General features: G+C 35.4%; 1 protein-coding gene across 4 annotated transcripts in view; it reads right to left on the minus strand.

The window, feature by feature from the left end:
• LOC145939104 (nose resistant to fluoxetine protein 6) overlaps nucleotides 1-15,374 on the minus strand; it is a 28,081-nt gene extending 12,707 nt beyond the window's left edge. For 2 of the 4 annotated variants that reach the window (XM_083043220.1, XM_083043219.1), the window contains exons 1-3: nucleotides 14,079-15,374; nucleotides 9,884-10,080; nucleotides 5,796-6,004 (exon numbers count right to left, since the gene is read on the minus strand). In XM_083043220.1, coding sequence (XP_082899346.1) covers nucleotides 5,796-6,004; nucleotides 9,884-10,080; nucleotides 14,079-14,517 — 845 coding nt within the window. In that variant the 5' untranslated portion in view covers nucleotides 14,518-15,374. The remainder of the gene's footprint in view (nucleotides 1-5,795; nucleotides 6,005-9,883; nucleotides 10,081-14,078) is intronic. The other 2 variants (XM_083043217.1, XM_083043218.1) reach the window with 2 other exon arrangements.

A 15,374-nucleotide genomic window follows, 5' to 3' on the forward strand; every position in this document is an offset into this window, starting at 1 on the left:
TTTTATATAGGATATTAACGGAAAAAATGTTATGTGTTCGTTAACGATGTAATTATTTACCGCAATCTTATCGATCATACATATTGGATTAGAAGAAGGCCATATGCCGAGATGAAGCAACTATCGATTCAGCGCAGTAATTTAAGACCGTAATAACTTAACATGTGCTCGTCGCTGCCTGGGGAGCCTTATTTATGCCATTTGATTTATCTGTGTTGTCTTAGGCCGCTTTAGGAGAGTAATACGAGGATGTAGAATTTTTTTTCTTTTTTTCACTTTACTCTCGGCAGCGAAATGACTCGGGGATACACGACTCAATAATAAATTGCGAACTGACATCGTTCTTGTCTAAAACGATGACGCTATTATTACCCTTGTAAAGTAATAACGCAGTTGGATTTATTCGCAGAACAAATTGTATTTGTATTGGGAGCGAGAGATTCGAGATGCATTTCTACTCTCATATATAGGTACGATTTATCGTTTCGCTCATTATTTGAAAATCATTTTGAGGCATTTCGGAAAAGAAAATCGGAAAACGATGCGTATCTGAAAGCTGATATTTTTCATGATTAAATTTGCGCGAACTGGTCTCTCTTTTTCTTTCTCTTTCTCTTTCTCTCTCTCTCTTTTTCTATATCACGAAACGACTTTTGGAAGCAAGCACGAGCCGTGAAATCGGGCCATTAGATTGTAAGTCTCCTTGAAAGTTGAACTGTGTAATTTCCCGGCAACGCGTTTGACAATCCCGCGTCGTCGTCTCGTTATTTCATCATTGTTATGCACCGCAAGGACGCGTCACGTTAGTATCCGCAATAGTATGTACAATATTATAGTTCCAACTGGGACGTTCGAAGCATCGTCAGGTTTAAAGGACTTTGTCCCAACTATACATGCCACGGCTTTCAATTGCGACGGCAATCGATATCAATGTACTCTTTTTTTAGGCATAAAGCGACTATTCTCGGTATCGCGTATGCACCGACAATCGAATATTGAAAATCGTTTTCAAATCGTATGATTGCATAAATTGAGCAACGCATGTCTATTGGCTAATCAGCTGTTCAATTTTAATTTAAAATTCGCGAAGATACGTGAGTTTTACGCAACTGAGTTGAGAATTGCAAAAATCTCATTAAAGATTTGCATCTGCGAATTCTATTCTATATAATTTATCTATTTTCTCGAAATTACATTCTCTCACCTGGATAAAAGGTAACGTTGCTACATAGATCGATATAATACAAAAGTAGATGTAGAAAATTGTCTGTCCGCGGGTCACTATTAGGATATTGCAAGTCAATTTTATTTTTATTGTTTTTATTTCCTCGACGGCATATATGCGTGTCCGGCCGTCCAACGTATGCTTTGTAATTACATTTACGAATTACGTAACATGTGTCTCTCCCGACATAGGGAGATGATTAACGTTCTAGGCCGACGAGAAGAAAAAGAAAGCTGCTTTTCCGTTTTTCACACTTGCAATTAGCAAACCTATATAAAATAGTTGCCTTTACGCAACAACCAATGCTATGTAATAATATCGCGGTAATATCGCACCAGAAAGTATCGGTCTTTTAACGATTGTGAACGTAATACGTGAGACACTTGTCAAATAACTCATCATTATATCGATGCAATTTTTTTTCCACAATGTTAATTTTTAATCTAATCTTCGGTCATTCTAATTGTATTAGTACTAAGGTTATCATTATTTTTTCACGACTATTAAAAATTATAGTCACGTAAATTATATGACAAACTTTTAATTAAAGTCAAGAATCTTATTATACATCAGTATCTTTACAAAATTAGGTAGGATAATTGATAAAAATAGATATGAATGAATGAACATGTAATAGAGTGTTATACGTGAATGACATGATCGCCGACTGGCAACATCTTATTTATATACGTAATATGAAAAGGAAACGATTAAGATAATCGATGCAAAAATATGCATTTCTTCGAAATGTATTCAACGTGAAATCACGAAGTGTGGGGCTCGCATGTCCGAAAATGCATACAATTTATTACATTTTATATATATATTCAAATTTATTGAATAAAAAATTCAAATTTAACAATTATATACACATATTTTTAATTTGAATTTTTTATTCAATAAATTTGTGTATATACCTATAATAATTTTAAATATATGATGTATTTATATATTATATTTTATATATAAATATATAGGTGATAACGATAAAGCATTCCGTTCTCATTTAGACGGCAGAGTTAATTATTTCAACCGGAGAATTACGCAATTTTTTTACATGACGTTTAGAAGAGGATCGGTGCGCGTATCGCAGTAACTCTTTTGCCATCTTAGAAAAAGACTAGGACGGCGGTTGCGTCGTGTTTCTCTGCGCAATGACACTTGCTCAATTTGACATCTGATATGTCGCGTCCGGCTCGCTATTTGTGCTCACCTTGTTTGCAAACGTCAGATCGCGCGAGCGCCATTACGCAATGCGAGATCGACGCGTATCGCAATTCTCTTTTTCTCTTTCCTCTCGATAGACGAGTGAAACGCAACCGCGAAAGTATGCTAAGTGCCTATATAGGCACTCTTTGGCACTAACACCAAACAGCCGGTCGCCAATTTTTTCTTCCCGGCGGGCGCAAATTAGAAAACTTGGCGTGAAAGAGGAAGAAGGGGAGGAGTCGCTCTTCCCTCGGACTTGTTCCGGGTGCTTTCGGTTTGCGTTCCGTACATAACTTATCTACGTGTAAACTTTGCTTTCCTGCCGCGAAGAGGCTTCTCTTTCAAATTGAGGAATATTAAGGACTCTGTGAGTTAAGATCGAAGTTGTTAACTTCATGCTCAAAGTTAAATTGAAAGCGTTCATAAGCGTTCGATAGACTTCTCGATTAAGTTTGCACGCTTAGATTGTCTCGTTCGGTTATGTTTTTGGTTTCGAAACACGCACACGCGTATATACGTAAGCTTGTACACGATCGAGCTTATTCTCGCTTTCGCGGGGAATGTGACATCTTCATTTATCTAATCGCGAGTGACAACCAAGTACATCACGGTACATATGTATACATATATTGCCTGACGATTGCGCAATGGCGAAAAATATCTCGCGATATTAATTCATTGCCACGATGTTAATGCACCGGGTGCCTGCGGGTATGCGCGATATCACTTTACTGACGTATAACACCGTCAGGTGTTCACGTGCGCAACACACTTTCCGGTTACTTTCTTTCTCTCCGCGGGTGCACCGCTTACGTAATACGGCCGCGATGCGCGTTTCTCGACCGCGTAATATAAATAATCGAGCGTGTCGACGGCGAGATCGCGTTCCCTATCTTATGCCGATTAAAAAGGAAACAGTGGACGGTGCGTTCGGCCAAAGTGCAACTTTCGATCGTGAACGCGAGTAAAAAAAAGCCTACGAGTTTCTCGAAAGACCACATATACGTGTATTTCCACACGCGAAGCCCCATTAACACGAAGCCCGAACTTTGGGTTATACTCCATGTAGTCCAGAATTAGTCTGAGCTCCTGCTCTCTCTTTCTCTTTCTCTCCCCGCACGTCATAGACATAACTTCTGTCGCTGATCAAACTTTTCGAAAGCCGTAACTGCAATATACGCGATCAGTAATGTATACATATATTCTTCGGTAGTCTCTTTCAGTTCATTACAGTTTGCATCAGTTATATACAGCGAGAACTTAAACTAGGTTCTCAGTCGTAGATTTAGAGGTATAATTTGTTTGTATATATATTATAGTTCACTTTTAATCTGTTTATGCATCTATTTGCATCTAATTGAGAAAATTTCCATTAACTGCATTTGCATCGCAAGAATACGTTATTGTTACCGAGATATTAGTTTCCTACAGACATAAAAATTCAGGAGAAAGTTTTTTTTATAGTTATGTGTTATTAAAAATCGTAAATTTCTTCGCGAGAATAAAAGGTTTCTTTCTGAGAACAAAAAATTCTATATAACGTTCTAGGATTTACTAGGGACATTTTTAAGGATTATCGTCGCTACATGAACGGATTTTATTTTTCGCGAGAGGTTATAAGAGAGGTTGTATAATTAATTATTGTTAAAACTTGCCACATGCATGTCTAATTACGACGTGTCTTTTTTTATCATGTCACGTCATATATTAATTTTTGGTTTTTTAAGCAGATTTGATTTTATAGACATCGGAGCGAATTATATTCGGGAAAATAAAATTTTCCGTCCGATCGCGTAGCGATATACAGTACCGGCCAAAATTATATCACCTTTTGATTTTTTCAGCATAACTTGTTTAGTGCACGGATCTCTATCAAATCATAACATGTTTTGAAGGTTGGTATAACATTGAATTATAATTCAATATATGTTATACCGTCCTTCAAAATATGTTATGATTCGTGTAGAGATCCGTGCACTTTAAAACAAGTTATGCTGAAAAAATCAAAAGGTGATATAATTTTGGCCGGTACTGTAATATGCGATTGCAAAACTTCTACATCAATCGCCATAACTGTATTACGGAAACGTGCAATTATGCCTTTCGTAAATACGAATCGTTCCGTGTTTGTTTGGAAACGAATGTATAAGAATATATATATATATATATATATATATATATATATCTCACAGAATTTTGCTCAGATAAATGTAAATCAACATCGAGCAATATCGATAGATGGACATCGGAATTTTCCACATGTTTCTATCGTTCATCAATTTCATCACGCGGAGCATACTTTGTAAAAAATCAATAAAGCGAAAACTGCATAACGGTGCATGCATCGAAGTAAATAAAGCTTTTAGAATACACTCTGATGTTGAATATCGATGTAAATGTTTCGGACTTTGGCGATATTGCTTGTTTTTTTTTTTTTTTTCGTTGGAAAGAAATTGACTCCTCTTCACTATAAAAAAAAATCATCGATATTTTAGTTTAAAACTATTGTGTACACATGAAAGAAATTTTACAGTACAAATTACATAAAAAAATATACTTCCTTTTTGCAACGCTTGTTGGCTAAAGGGAATATAACGACGTTAGAATATTTATTATCATAAATATATGTCAGTGTATTCCACACACGATGACAAAAATTATATTGCAATTTTTACTATAATATTTTATTCAAGCATGCACCTAGTTTAAAAATTCTTTCATTAAATCGTTCAAATTATTCGAATAATACGCATACAAATGCAATTTGATAAAATAATATTCAAATTGAAAATAAATATTTCGATCGACAGAAAATAAATGTTGCTCGAGGTTTCGATTCTTTTTCAATATCTCAGGAGAATCAACTTTAGTATTCAAGTATTCGTGTCTATATAAGAGGAGGAGAGATATCCTCGCGTTTCTGCCAAAAGTACGGTAGTTACATAATTTCTGTCAAAGCATCATGTCCCGGAATGAAATTTTCCAAGTTGGCTCGTTAGATAGCTCAAGTGTCTCATTTAAAATGTTATAAAAAATCACATAGATACATATGTGTGTGTGTATATATATGTAAATGTATGTGTGTATTGTATTTATAAACACAATATTAAACAATATAAGCAGATAGTGATTATATGTATTCAGATCAATATTTGCAAAATGGAGTTAAACAACAATAATATTGTTGCGGTACGTTGTTGTGCCTTTCGGCTGAATTGATGCATTTATAGCAATATTGAATTGCGTAATTGCGAGAAGTCATCGTAAAGTCTACCGTCCGAACGCCAATAAATCCCGTCCGAGTATAAACAATTTATTACGAGCGTATTCAGGCTGTAAGAGAATTTTAAAGATTACTCACGAGAGGACGTAAAATTTGGGATCCCGCCAGGCACAGTAATTGCTAGATGGCACGGGCTTTACCGCAACAACGTGAATCTTCGGGCCGCTCGATCGATAGGTCGAATTGCCCTCGCGTTCGACCCTATCAGCGCTGGCCCTTAGCATCGAGGTCAGAGATGCGCGACCACATGTACCCGGTAGGCAGAGACCCAAAAACACCTGACGTGTCTGGAAAGAAAATGAAACGATGTCGTTAGAGAGTGAGGAATGTGTTCTTTTTCCTCTACGCGCGCGCGAAAGTTATTTGATTAATAAATCTTGTTGCGAAAGAGACAGAGAGAGGCAGGATTTTTTCCCTCAACATTCTAATATCTTTCTACACTTATTGCAAAGATACTATCTAAAAAAATACTAATAATTTATCTAAAGATACGTACATGTATATATATCGATTTATTGCAAAAAATTCTGACAGAAAAATATATTTCTTGAAAAACGGCTAACGTTCATTGTTTACGTGGTTTTTTTTTACACAAAAAGATAAGCGATGAATATTGCAAACTTTTTCGACGCTTAATCCAATCCACCGGAGTAAATCCTTTGCCTAGATTAAAATGATTTTTTTCGCGATTTTCGGATTTTATAAAAAAATACAGCGAAGTCGAATCCGCCCCGAAAATGTTCGAGATTATAATCTTCGCGTTCATCTATCGATTGCGCGGCAATGGAAACGGGAATTCCGAAAAAAAACGCAGTTTTCACTTTTTTTTCGTCGACCCTTGGCGTGACGCACCACGTGCAGTGGTTTATTTTCTTTTTTTTTCTTTTGTTCTTCCGTCCACAGTCGATAAAGCGGGAAGAAGGCTTTTTTTTAGCTCGATAAGAGCCCGATTTTATTGAATTTGGAAGTCCTAACTTTCTGGATCGACACGATGCTTTTTTTTTGCTATTTAACGATAACTTATATCTTGCATCGGGAAATTGCGCAAATCAGTGTGCGAATCGTGAAATGGCTTACTTAGGAGGGAAACTCCAATAATTAACACAATGATATCGCCCAACTTTGCGAGAATAATAAGATTAGAAGCGGGAAGCACCGGTGGTGCTTTCTCAGTGCTTTGAAACAATACTACTGAGGAGAACTTTTGGAGTTAAATCATTGAGCAATCTTATTAGGGCGAATAGAAATTTTATTTTATTAATCGGAAGTTAAACTGGCTCGCCAGCTGTTACTAGATCTTTGACTTAACACGAAATACTCGATCTGCGATCTAATATCCTCTTCTGTTTTCGGTGAACTTGAGACAGGTTTTATCATCTTTAAACTTTGTTCGGTTTTCCTTAGATAGTAATTCGAGATGAACCATTGTGAAAGTTTTTTTCAGATATAAATATGGCATTTGTTGATGGCGTGTATTCAGTTTGTTTAGTTAATGTTGTTCAAGATTGCCAAACTTATTTGCAGTGTAAAATTACGATTTAAATTTAAAAAAGTATTAAAATTTTTTTGTAAAATAAAGAAGAGAGAAAAATTGAAAATATTTTGAAGTACACGCACATACATTATGTTCTTTATGTTATTTTATTAAATTAAATTTATATTGAACACTTCCAAATATCAAATAATTCAACCGATTTAATAAAAAGTTTTAAAGTGTTCTATTCTTTAAAACGAGAGAGGACTTGAGAATTGGAATTTTGATATAGATAGATAGACCATTTTTAAAAGAAACAAAAATCTCTTTTATAAATTATTTAATTTCAAAAAAATAAAGAATAGAATTTTTATTATTACTTTTTATATAGAAATAAAAATATATAATAAAATATCGAAATATTCAATCTAGGGAATTTTACAGAATTAAAATTGAAGTTATTGAAAATAATGTGATAGATATAGGTACATGAGGCTTGCATATTTACAAATTCTCGAGAGCGCTTTCATAATTAATTTAATAATAAATAATATTTCATATGTTTTACGTAAGATAAGATTACACACTGACATATGAATTACGTACTATATCAACAGCACACATTGACCTATTCTTTTTTTAAATATATACATAGATGCAATGTATTTTTATATGTATTATACTCTGTCTATCTACTCATAAATATAACAAAATTTGAAGGTATTTTTGATATATGCTCTGTTATATATGAATTATTTATTAACCCAGTTTATGACGCACTGTGTCAGTTTATTTGAACCGCGATTAATTCACAATAATTTGTAATACAAAATAAATATATGCTTATAATACATATGCATAAATTGAATTTCCAATCCGGATATATATAATGATAAATGATAATAGATGCCAGGTATAAGGAGAAAATACATAATTGACACATATATGCTAATAATAAGCTACGTAATCGTTCGAAAAATTTCCCGTTTGTATTATCGAAACATTGCGATTGAACAAAATATATTATTTCGCGTGAATTATTTATAATGCAATATATAAGTTTATATATTATTTAGTTCAAACTAGAACAACACAAGCGCGCCATTTTTCAGTTTTATGTTAAGAAAATGATATCTTTTAAAAAATAATATAAAGTTTGTTTAAATTCGATTAATATTTTTTCACAGAAATTAGTTGATTAAAGTATTAATTTGCTAATTAAATTTTAAAATAATAATATGTTAAAAAATTTAAATAGTAATATGTTGTAAATAATGTGTTATAATATCTTATTCTCGATTAATATTTTTTGACAGAAATCAGCTAATAACTGTCAAAAATATTAATCGAGTTAACGCTTTAATCAGCTGATTTCTGTCAAAAAATATTAATAAAGCGAAAATTTGCTAATTAAATTTCTAGCTTACATGATTATTTTGTTTTCAGATCAATGTGTGCTGTGTACTACAACTTCCTCCGCTATTGCACGTATCGGTGAGTGAGAAATTATTTATTTTATAACATTTTTATAGCGGTAATGAAGATGTATATAATATGTGAAAATATTAAAATAATATATTTTAAATAATATATATTATAATATCTTATCCGCGATTGATATTTTTTGACAAAAATTGGCTGATAATTGTCAAAAATATTAATCGAATTTAAAATATTATAACATTCCTTTCTAAGAAAGGCATGTTAATTGTAAGTCAATTCTCGCAAGTATTGTTGCATCTTTTCCGCGATGCTGATAAACTGTTTCGATTCGCATTGTGCGTTATATACAACGTGAATCTTGACAGCCAATGAGCATCGCGAAACAGCGACAACAATAAACTTTGATATATGCGAGTATCGACTTTATATATCTTTTTTAGAAAAGGAAATGTCAATTAAATCATCAACTGTCGAGCAAACTTGTAGCTAAAAACACATTATAAACATCTCCGTCTTATTAGAAATATGAAATGACTAAATTAATCGCACGATGATGTTTTCATCGATTTTCGTGCGACTGTCATCGCGGGTTATTTACAACAGTCATGCAACGCGCGAATGAATGACTGATGAATAATCCTGATAAACGTGCGTTCGTCTCGTGACGATTTCATCAGTTTGCGCGTGGCGTCGATATATGCGCGCTTAATTAATTCCCGCGCAGTAGTTTATCCACAATCGCGGTGTAGGTACTCGAAAGCGCACTCGGGATGGTGAAACTGTCGTCGAGTAGTAAATACAGTAATCCACGAAACGCGCCTCGTGTCATAATATCTGGTTCGTTGCACCCTGCTATGTGCAATGTAATCGACCGTGGCGATGATAAAATTGCAACAGGATGTAAACTAACTGATAAAAAAGTCGAAAGACAAAGCAAACAATAATTACTCTACCTAATTTGTTTAATATATCTTATTTATTCAACCATATAATTATTGGCACCAAGTATACAAAATATATTTACGTATTTATTATATTATTTATTTATTTATTATATTTATGTATATTTATAAACATGCATAGGAATAATTATATCGTTATATAATATATACATAAATGAATAAGTAAAATATATTTAACAATTGGTGGGAACTTTTCTGGAATCATTCTTTCTTAATTTTTTTCTCAGTGAGCACAAATAAGTTTGATCGTAAATGGCGAAAAAGCCTAATGAGGCCTAATGACTTACCGAAAAATCGACTTCCTTCGGGAGATTTAAGTAAAACCTCGCAACGTGAAATTTGAGAGGAAAGGGCGGTTGCTCGTCGTCGTCCGTTACTCTTTTTCCCTCGCTAACATTGAGCTCTTTGCAAAGGCTGTTCGAGCCCAACCAAAAGCCATTGCCGAAATGGAATTGCGAAGAGTAACGGCCGCTCGCGTCCGACACTGAAAAGAGAAATAAAAACCAGATGAAGCGTCGAGAGAAATATTGTCGATTATCGGAGCGGAACGAGCGAGATAAACGCGCTGTCGCTCTTATGACTCTTATCGCGTCTTTCTCTCAAAAAAGGTATATATATAAGAGAGAGAGAGAGAGAAAGATCTTCTTCCGAGATCGCGAAGGATATCGTGGAGGAATAAAGTGTGCGCAACGACGTGCGAAAAATTCGCACGAATATACGCGTGTCAGCGTTTGCACTGTCTCTCTCACTCTCTTTCGAGAAAACTCTCGAGAGATCGCTCCAGATCCGCTTCAGATCCCGGATGCTGCGCGTTTTGATACAACTTTTTTCTCCTCTCATCTCTTTGATCTCTCGCTGAAAGTGAGTATGCATCGAGAGCGGTATAAAATAAAATTTCTCAAATTACTCGAAGAACCCGATTACATTACGGACTCCTTTCGACGGAAGGTTCATTGTCAGTTACGTAAAACGCAAGACTCGCGCGCTGACCACGAGAGTAGAAAGTGCATTCGGGGCGGATTGCATATGTCGACGATATGTTCGTGTGTCGGTCGAACGCACCGCATTATTATTATTAAGAAACGTAACGCGCCTCGTTTCTGCGTTATCGCGAAAGCGATCAATTTTGTGCGATAATCTAGATGCATTGGTATTACGCAAATAAACATGCAAATAAACACGCGGGGAAAATTTTAACAAGCCGTATTATAAATGTATAGCAGTGAAATAGTTTCACGTTAGACAATTTTCCGCGAGACACGCGTTTATTATATGTATCAGAAGGATGATTTGACTCACAAGTTAAATTGCGAAAGTTCAATTTCTTAAACGCTATAATTTTATATAATTTGTGTCTATAATATATATATATACAATATATGCAATTTATTGCGTAGTTAGGTGGAGTTATAAAGTCTCACTACGGAATTTGACTTTAGGTCTGACTTCTCGGCGAAAGTTGAGTTGTTGGACCCCATAATTTTATAATCCGCGCCTATATACATGATTTATTACGTGGTTAGAAAGAGCTGTAAAGTCGCGCTACAGGAATTGTCTTGAGCCGCAAAGCCACGGTGCTGGACACTTTGGCGGTGGAATTTGCAACAATGGCGTAACGGCGTCGGTCGGATTAATGACAATGACGACCTGGCTTTTAGGAATAATGACTCGTTGTTGTATTATGACAGCTGTCACGTGATCGGGGGATGGAAGGGGGGGAGACGTCGAAAGAAATTGCGCAATGCAGCAAAGCTCGGGGAGCATTTGGAAACAATCCTGGACACGATAGAGACGCGAAATTGCCGATGCAACTTTTTATTGCCTGCGCCGCGCGGCGACTTGATAATTGTCCAAGTTTATTGTTTTCGCTTATTTCATTCGATCGCGTTGCTTAACGTAATTATTTTTTTTTTTCGTCAACGCGCGTATATAAAACTATATATTGCGGAACCAGCGTTTCACAAATGCATTTTAAATATATTCTCGCTTTTCGCGATGACATACACGTCACATTTATTATCTCTCCTATTATATTAATTAATTTAATTAACTTTCTCTAATTTTTCAAAATTATTTTTATTGGCACGTATAAAACTATATTGCGAAGTGAATATTTAAATGTATTTTAAATCTTTCTCCGCGATAACAATTGATACATATACGTAACATTTATTTCTCATCTTTCTTATTATATTAATTAATTTAATTAGCTTTCCATAATTTTTCAAAATTATTTCCAATGACGCGTATAAAACATTACATATTGCGGAGCGAAGGTTTATAAATGTATTTCAAATATATTTTTGCTACAAGTCAGATATATGCACACGTCACATTTATCTCATCTCTCTCATTATAATAATTATTTTAATTAACTTTCTATAATTTTTCAAAATTTCTCTATGTACATAATAACATATTCCGCAAAAGGGATAAAGTAGGATCTTGTTAATAGTGTCAGGGATAAAACAATTATCTCTGACAATTAGCGTCGCTTTCTAGGCGTAATTGCAACTCGGCTCGTTTTCGAATTCGCCGTTCACGTCACGTACGTCCGAATTCTCGAAGATGCACCTGCCGCGCCAGGGCGTCGCGTGTCGCGATTGTGCAGTTTCGAAATTTTCGCGTCGCGCCGCGAAATGGCACAACGCGGCGCGATTCGCCGCAGGCGCATCCGTCGACGTTATTACTGCGGGTACATCCGACAAATGCGGACGCGCGCCGTGACCGGAAGTCGCTGTAGAATCCGCCGCGCAGGTGACTCCGCAGCCCCCCGGGCTGTCAAGGCAGGAGCGCACAGCTGTGTGTGCTTTCATCGGCTTGTCGCCGATATTGCGCCTTCGGGCCTTTCTCAGCTTTCTAAAATCACGGGCGGCACCATGCGCGATAACGATATACTCTCTTTGGCATCGTGCGCGATCGTTATTATTACTTAATTACCGATACTGTTACTCGCTCGAGATAATTTATAGATAGGCTCCTTTTAATTTACCCTACCGCGTATCATATCATTGCAATTTTTGTTTGGAATTATTATAGAGTCGTGAATTATGATAATACTTTAAAATTGTTAGCATTATTGGACACCTAGAGAGAGAGGAGGGATTTTCACGTAGCGGGAGAGGAATTTGCAAATGTCGGGAGGGAAATCTTGCTCAACCGGAAATATTATCGAAATATCGGACATTCCGAATACAAACGCACACAGTGCGTAATAAATATCTTCGCGCGTGTACATTTCTATGGTTCATCCTTCAATTTTTACGTATGTATACACAAATAAAATATATATACATATATATTTACGCTTATTACAATATACACATATATATTTACGCTCGAACTAGGTTAAAGAGAGAGAAGAGAGAGAGAGAAAGATAGGAAGGCGAGATGCGAATATTGTAAAGCATTAGACATAAGATTGGTTGTAAGATTAAATATAAGATGGAGAAGTAATGTAATCCTACAGGGGAACAATACAGCATTTATTCTATTCTGTATTATCTTATCGGGGGCCTGAGAAAAAAAATGTTTACAAAGCTTATTCTGTAGAAAACGCCAAATTCTATAATTAATCTAATTAAAAATACATAGCGTGACGCGTAAAAGTAAAATGTGTGTAAAAGAATGTGTGAAAGTTTATAAAAGAGACAAAATATTTTTTTCTTTGATTGATACGAAAAAGTTCTCTTTGAGATAAATTTTAACTTGCGAAAACAATTGTGCACTTCATTTCGAATTCAAGAAGTCCCGAGTTACGAGTTTATGTGAATACTTTAGCGCGATTCATTTGCATGACTTCAGTGTTGATTTTCTTCTGAATCCTGTTGAATGTTATGTTCGAGATAGTAGCGGCCAAATTTCATTTCCTTAATGTGCGATATTCGCGGGAAGCGCGTAAAGATTCGTGATGTAGTATACTCTGTAAGCTGTCAAAGAGTTTACTAAATTAAACTGTAAACTAGGTCAGAGCATTTCGATTATTACAAGGTGAAGAAAAGTTTTTTAAGATAATGAAATCTTTAGTAATTCTTGACTGACAGTCGTGAATTTAATCACACATATACAAATGCAAATGTTTCTAGATATCTTATTAATATTCACCAATGAAAAATATTTTCTTCAAGCGATTTATGATTTATCGTTACAAAAAATTCGAATTTTTTTATTATTCGCTAAGAATAATTTTTCATTCAGTTGAATTTATAATTCAAAATTATTCTTTTTTCTCTTTCTCTCTCATTCTGTCATCTCACTCTTAAAAATTCGTTATTCATCATTCTCGTCAGAATCTTCATTCAGGACGAAACGGAATAAGGAATTTAAATTACTTCTAACATAGACAACTGCAATGATTACAATACTGTGGCATTATGTATTTAAATTACTCAAATTATTCGATAAGAACATCTAGATGAGAGAAAAATCTCGGAAGTTTTTTGTTTTAGTATATTAATACTTTGATCGATCAGAATGACTTACTCTTCGCGGCCCAGATTTTCCCGTCTGTCAGCGCGTCCAGGAACCTTTTCATGTCCCTTCGACATTCGTCCTGAAGTTTCCCAGGCACTCTGGCCCACCTAAGAGGATCATAAAGATCGGCGAGCCACTGTATGCTGTTCGCCGTTTTTTTGAATTTCTCCTTCATGAAATCGATATCGAGGTCCCGGTGCTCTTCCTCGTTTTTATCGAACATTTTCAAGTAGTTCTTCCAATCCAGCTCCGGATTGTTCTTGCTGAAGGCAATTAAGCGTTTCCTAGATTCATTCTTCTCCTCCGTTGTATTAAAGTTTGACGTCTTGGTTCCGATCGAGGCAAGCTTCTGCGGTTTGCTTAACTTCAGGATGTTCGATTCCTTTTCCGCGAGCACCGCTTGAGTGACAAGCAGGATCGCGAGAAGGTAACTCGATAGATGCGCCATGTTACCCTCGTTTATTATTAAAGATGTCACTGTTGTGCAAAATTTTTACTTGTGCTTTGGAAAATGATCGACTAGATTTTTTTTTACGTGGGAGATCGAGCTCTCATCGATTTCCGTCGTTAAGTTCTCCGGATACCGTCATCTTAGCATATTCGATGAAATTCCTCAGAGGGGGAAGAGATGGTAATATCGTTGTAATTAGTGTTTACTCAATTGAATTCTCGAGCATGCTTGAAGAGATACGCGAATGCGGGAAATGCCGATTCGATGCACAGAAATTCGGGGAATCGCGCGCTTCGCTTAGGCCGCTGATTTTAACGAGTAAGCACATGCAAATTCGCTCTCGAAACTGTGTAATGGTTTAGCAAATAAACCAACCTTAGCGCCGTAAAAGAGACAATAATTGTAGAAAGTCGTTTCTTTATATAATGGTCTACGATACTCGTAACTTTTGAAGTGTTCAATATGGTCAATAGACAAATCTAAATATTAGATAAGTGTCGTGAATTTGAAAATACCCCCCTTGTATAAACTGTTTCAATATATATTTAAAATATTTTAAATACGTTCAGATTTTTCCATTTTCTGTCTTGGTGTGAAATTTTGATACATAAAATGTATTTATGTCAATTTTTATTGAGAAAAAAAACGTGTTTTTAAATTCCGCTAATATATCGATTAAAAAAAAACGTCGAAGTGATGTGAATCTCGTTTTATCGCACGAGAAGAGATCTCGACACTTCACACAACACGTTTTTTTTATCACTGATTGACGAGGAGAAAAAATCACAGAGGATGCTTCAAAGCTGGTTAAGGAGGTACCGGCACATATGACAGACTAAGGATCACGCACTGAA

The sequence above is a fragment of the Prenolepis imparis genome, unplaced genomic scaffold, assembly GCF_030444845.1.
Source record: "Prenolepis imparis isolate NDT839.2.m4 unplaced genomic scaffold, iyPreImpa1.0 SCAF_7, whole genome shotgun sequence".
Classification (NCBI taxonomy): Eukaryota; Metazoa; Arthropoda; class Insecta; order Hymenoptera; family Formicidae; genus Prenolepis; species Prenolepis imparis.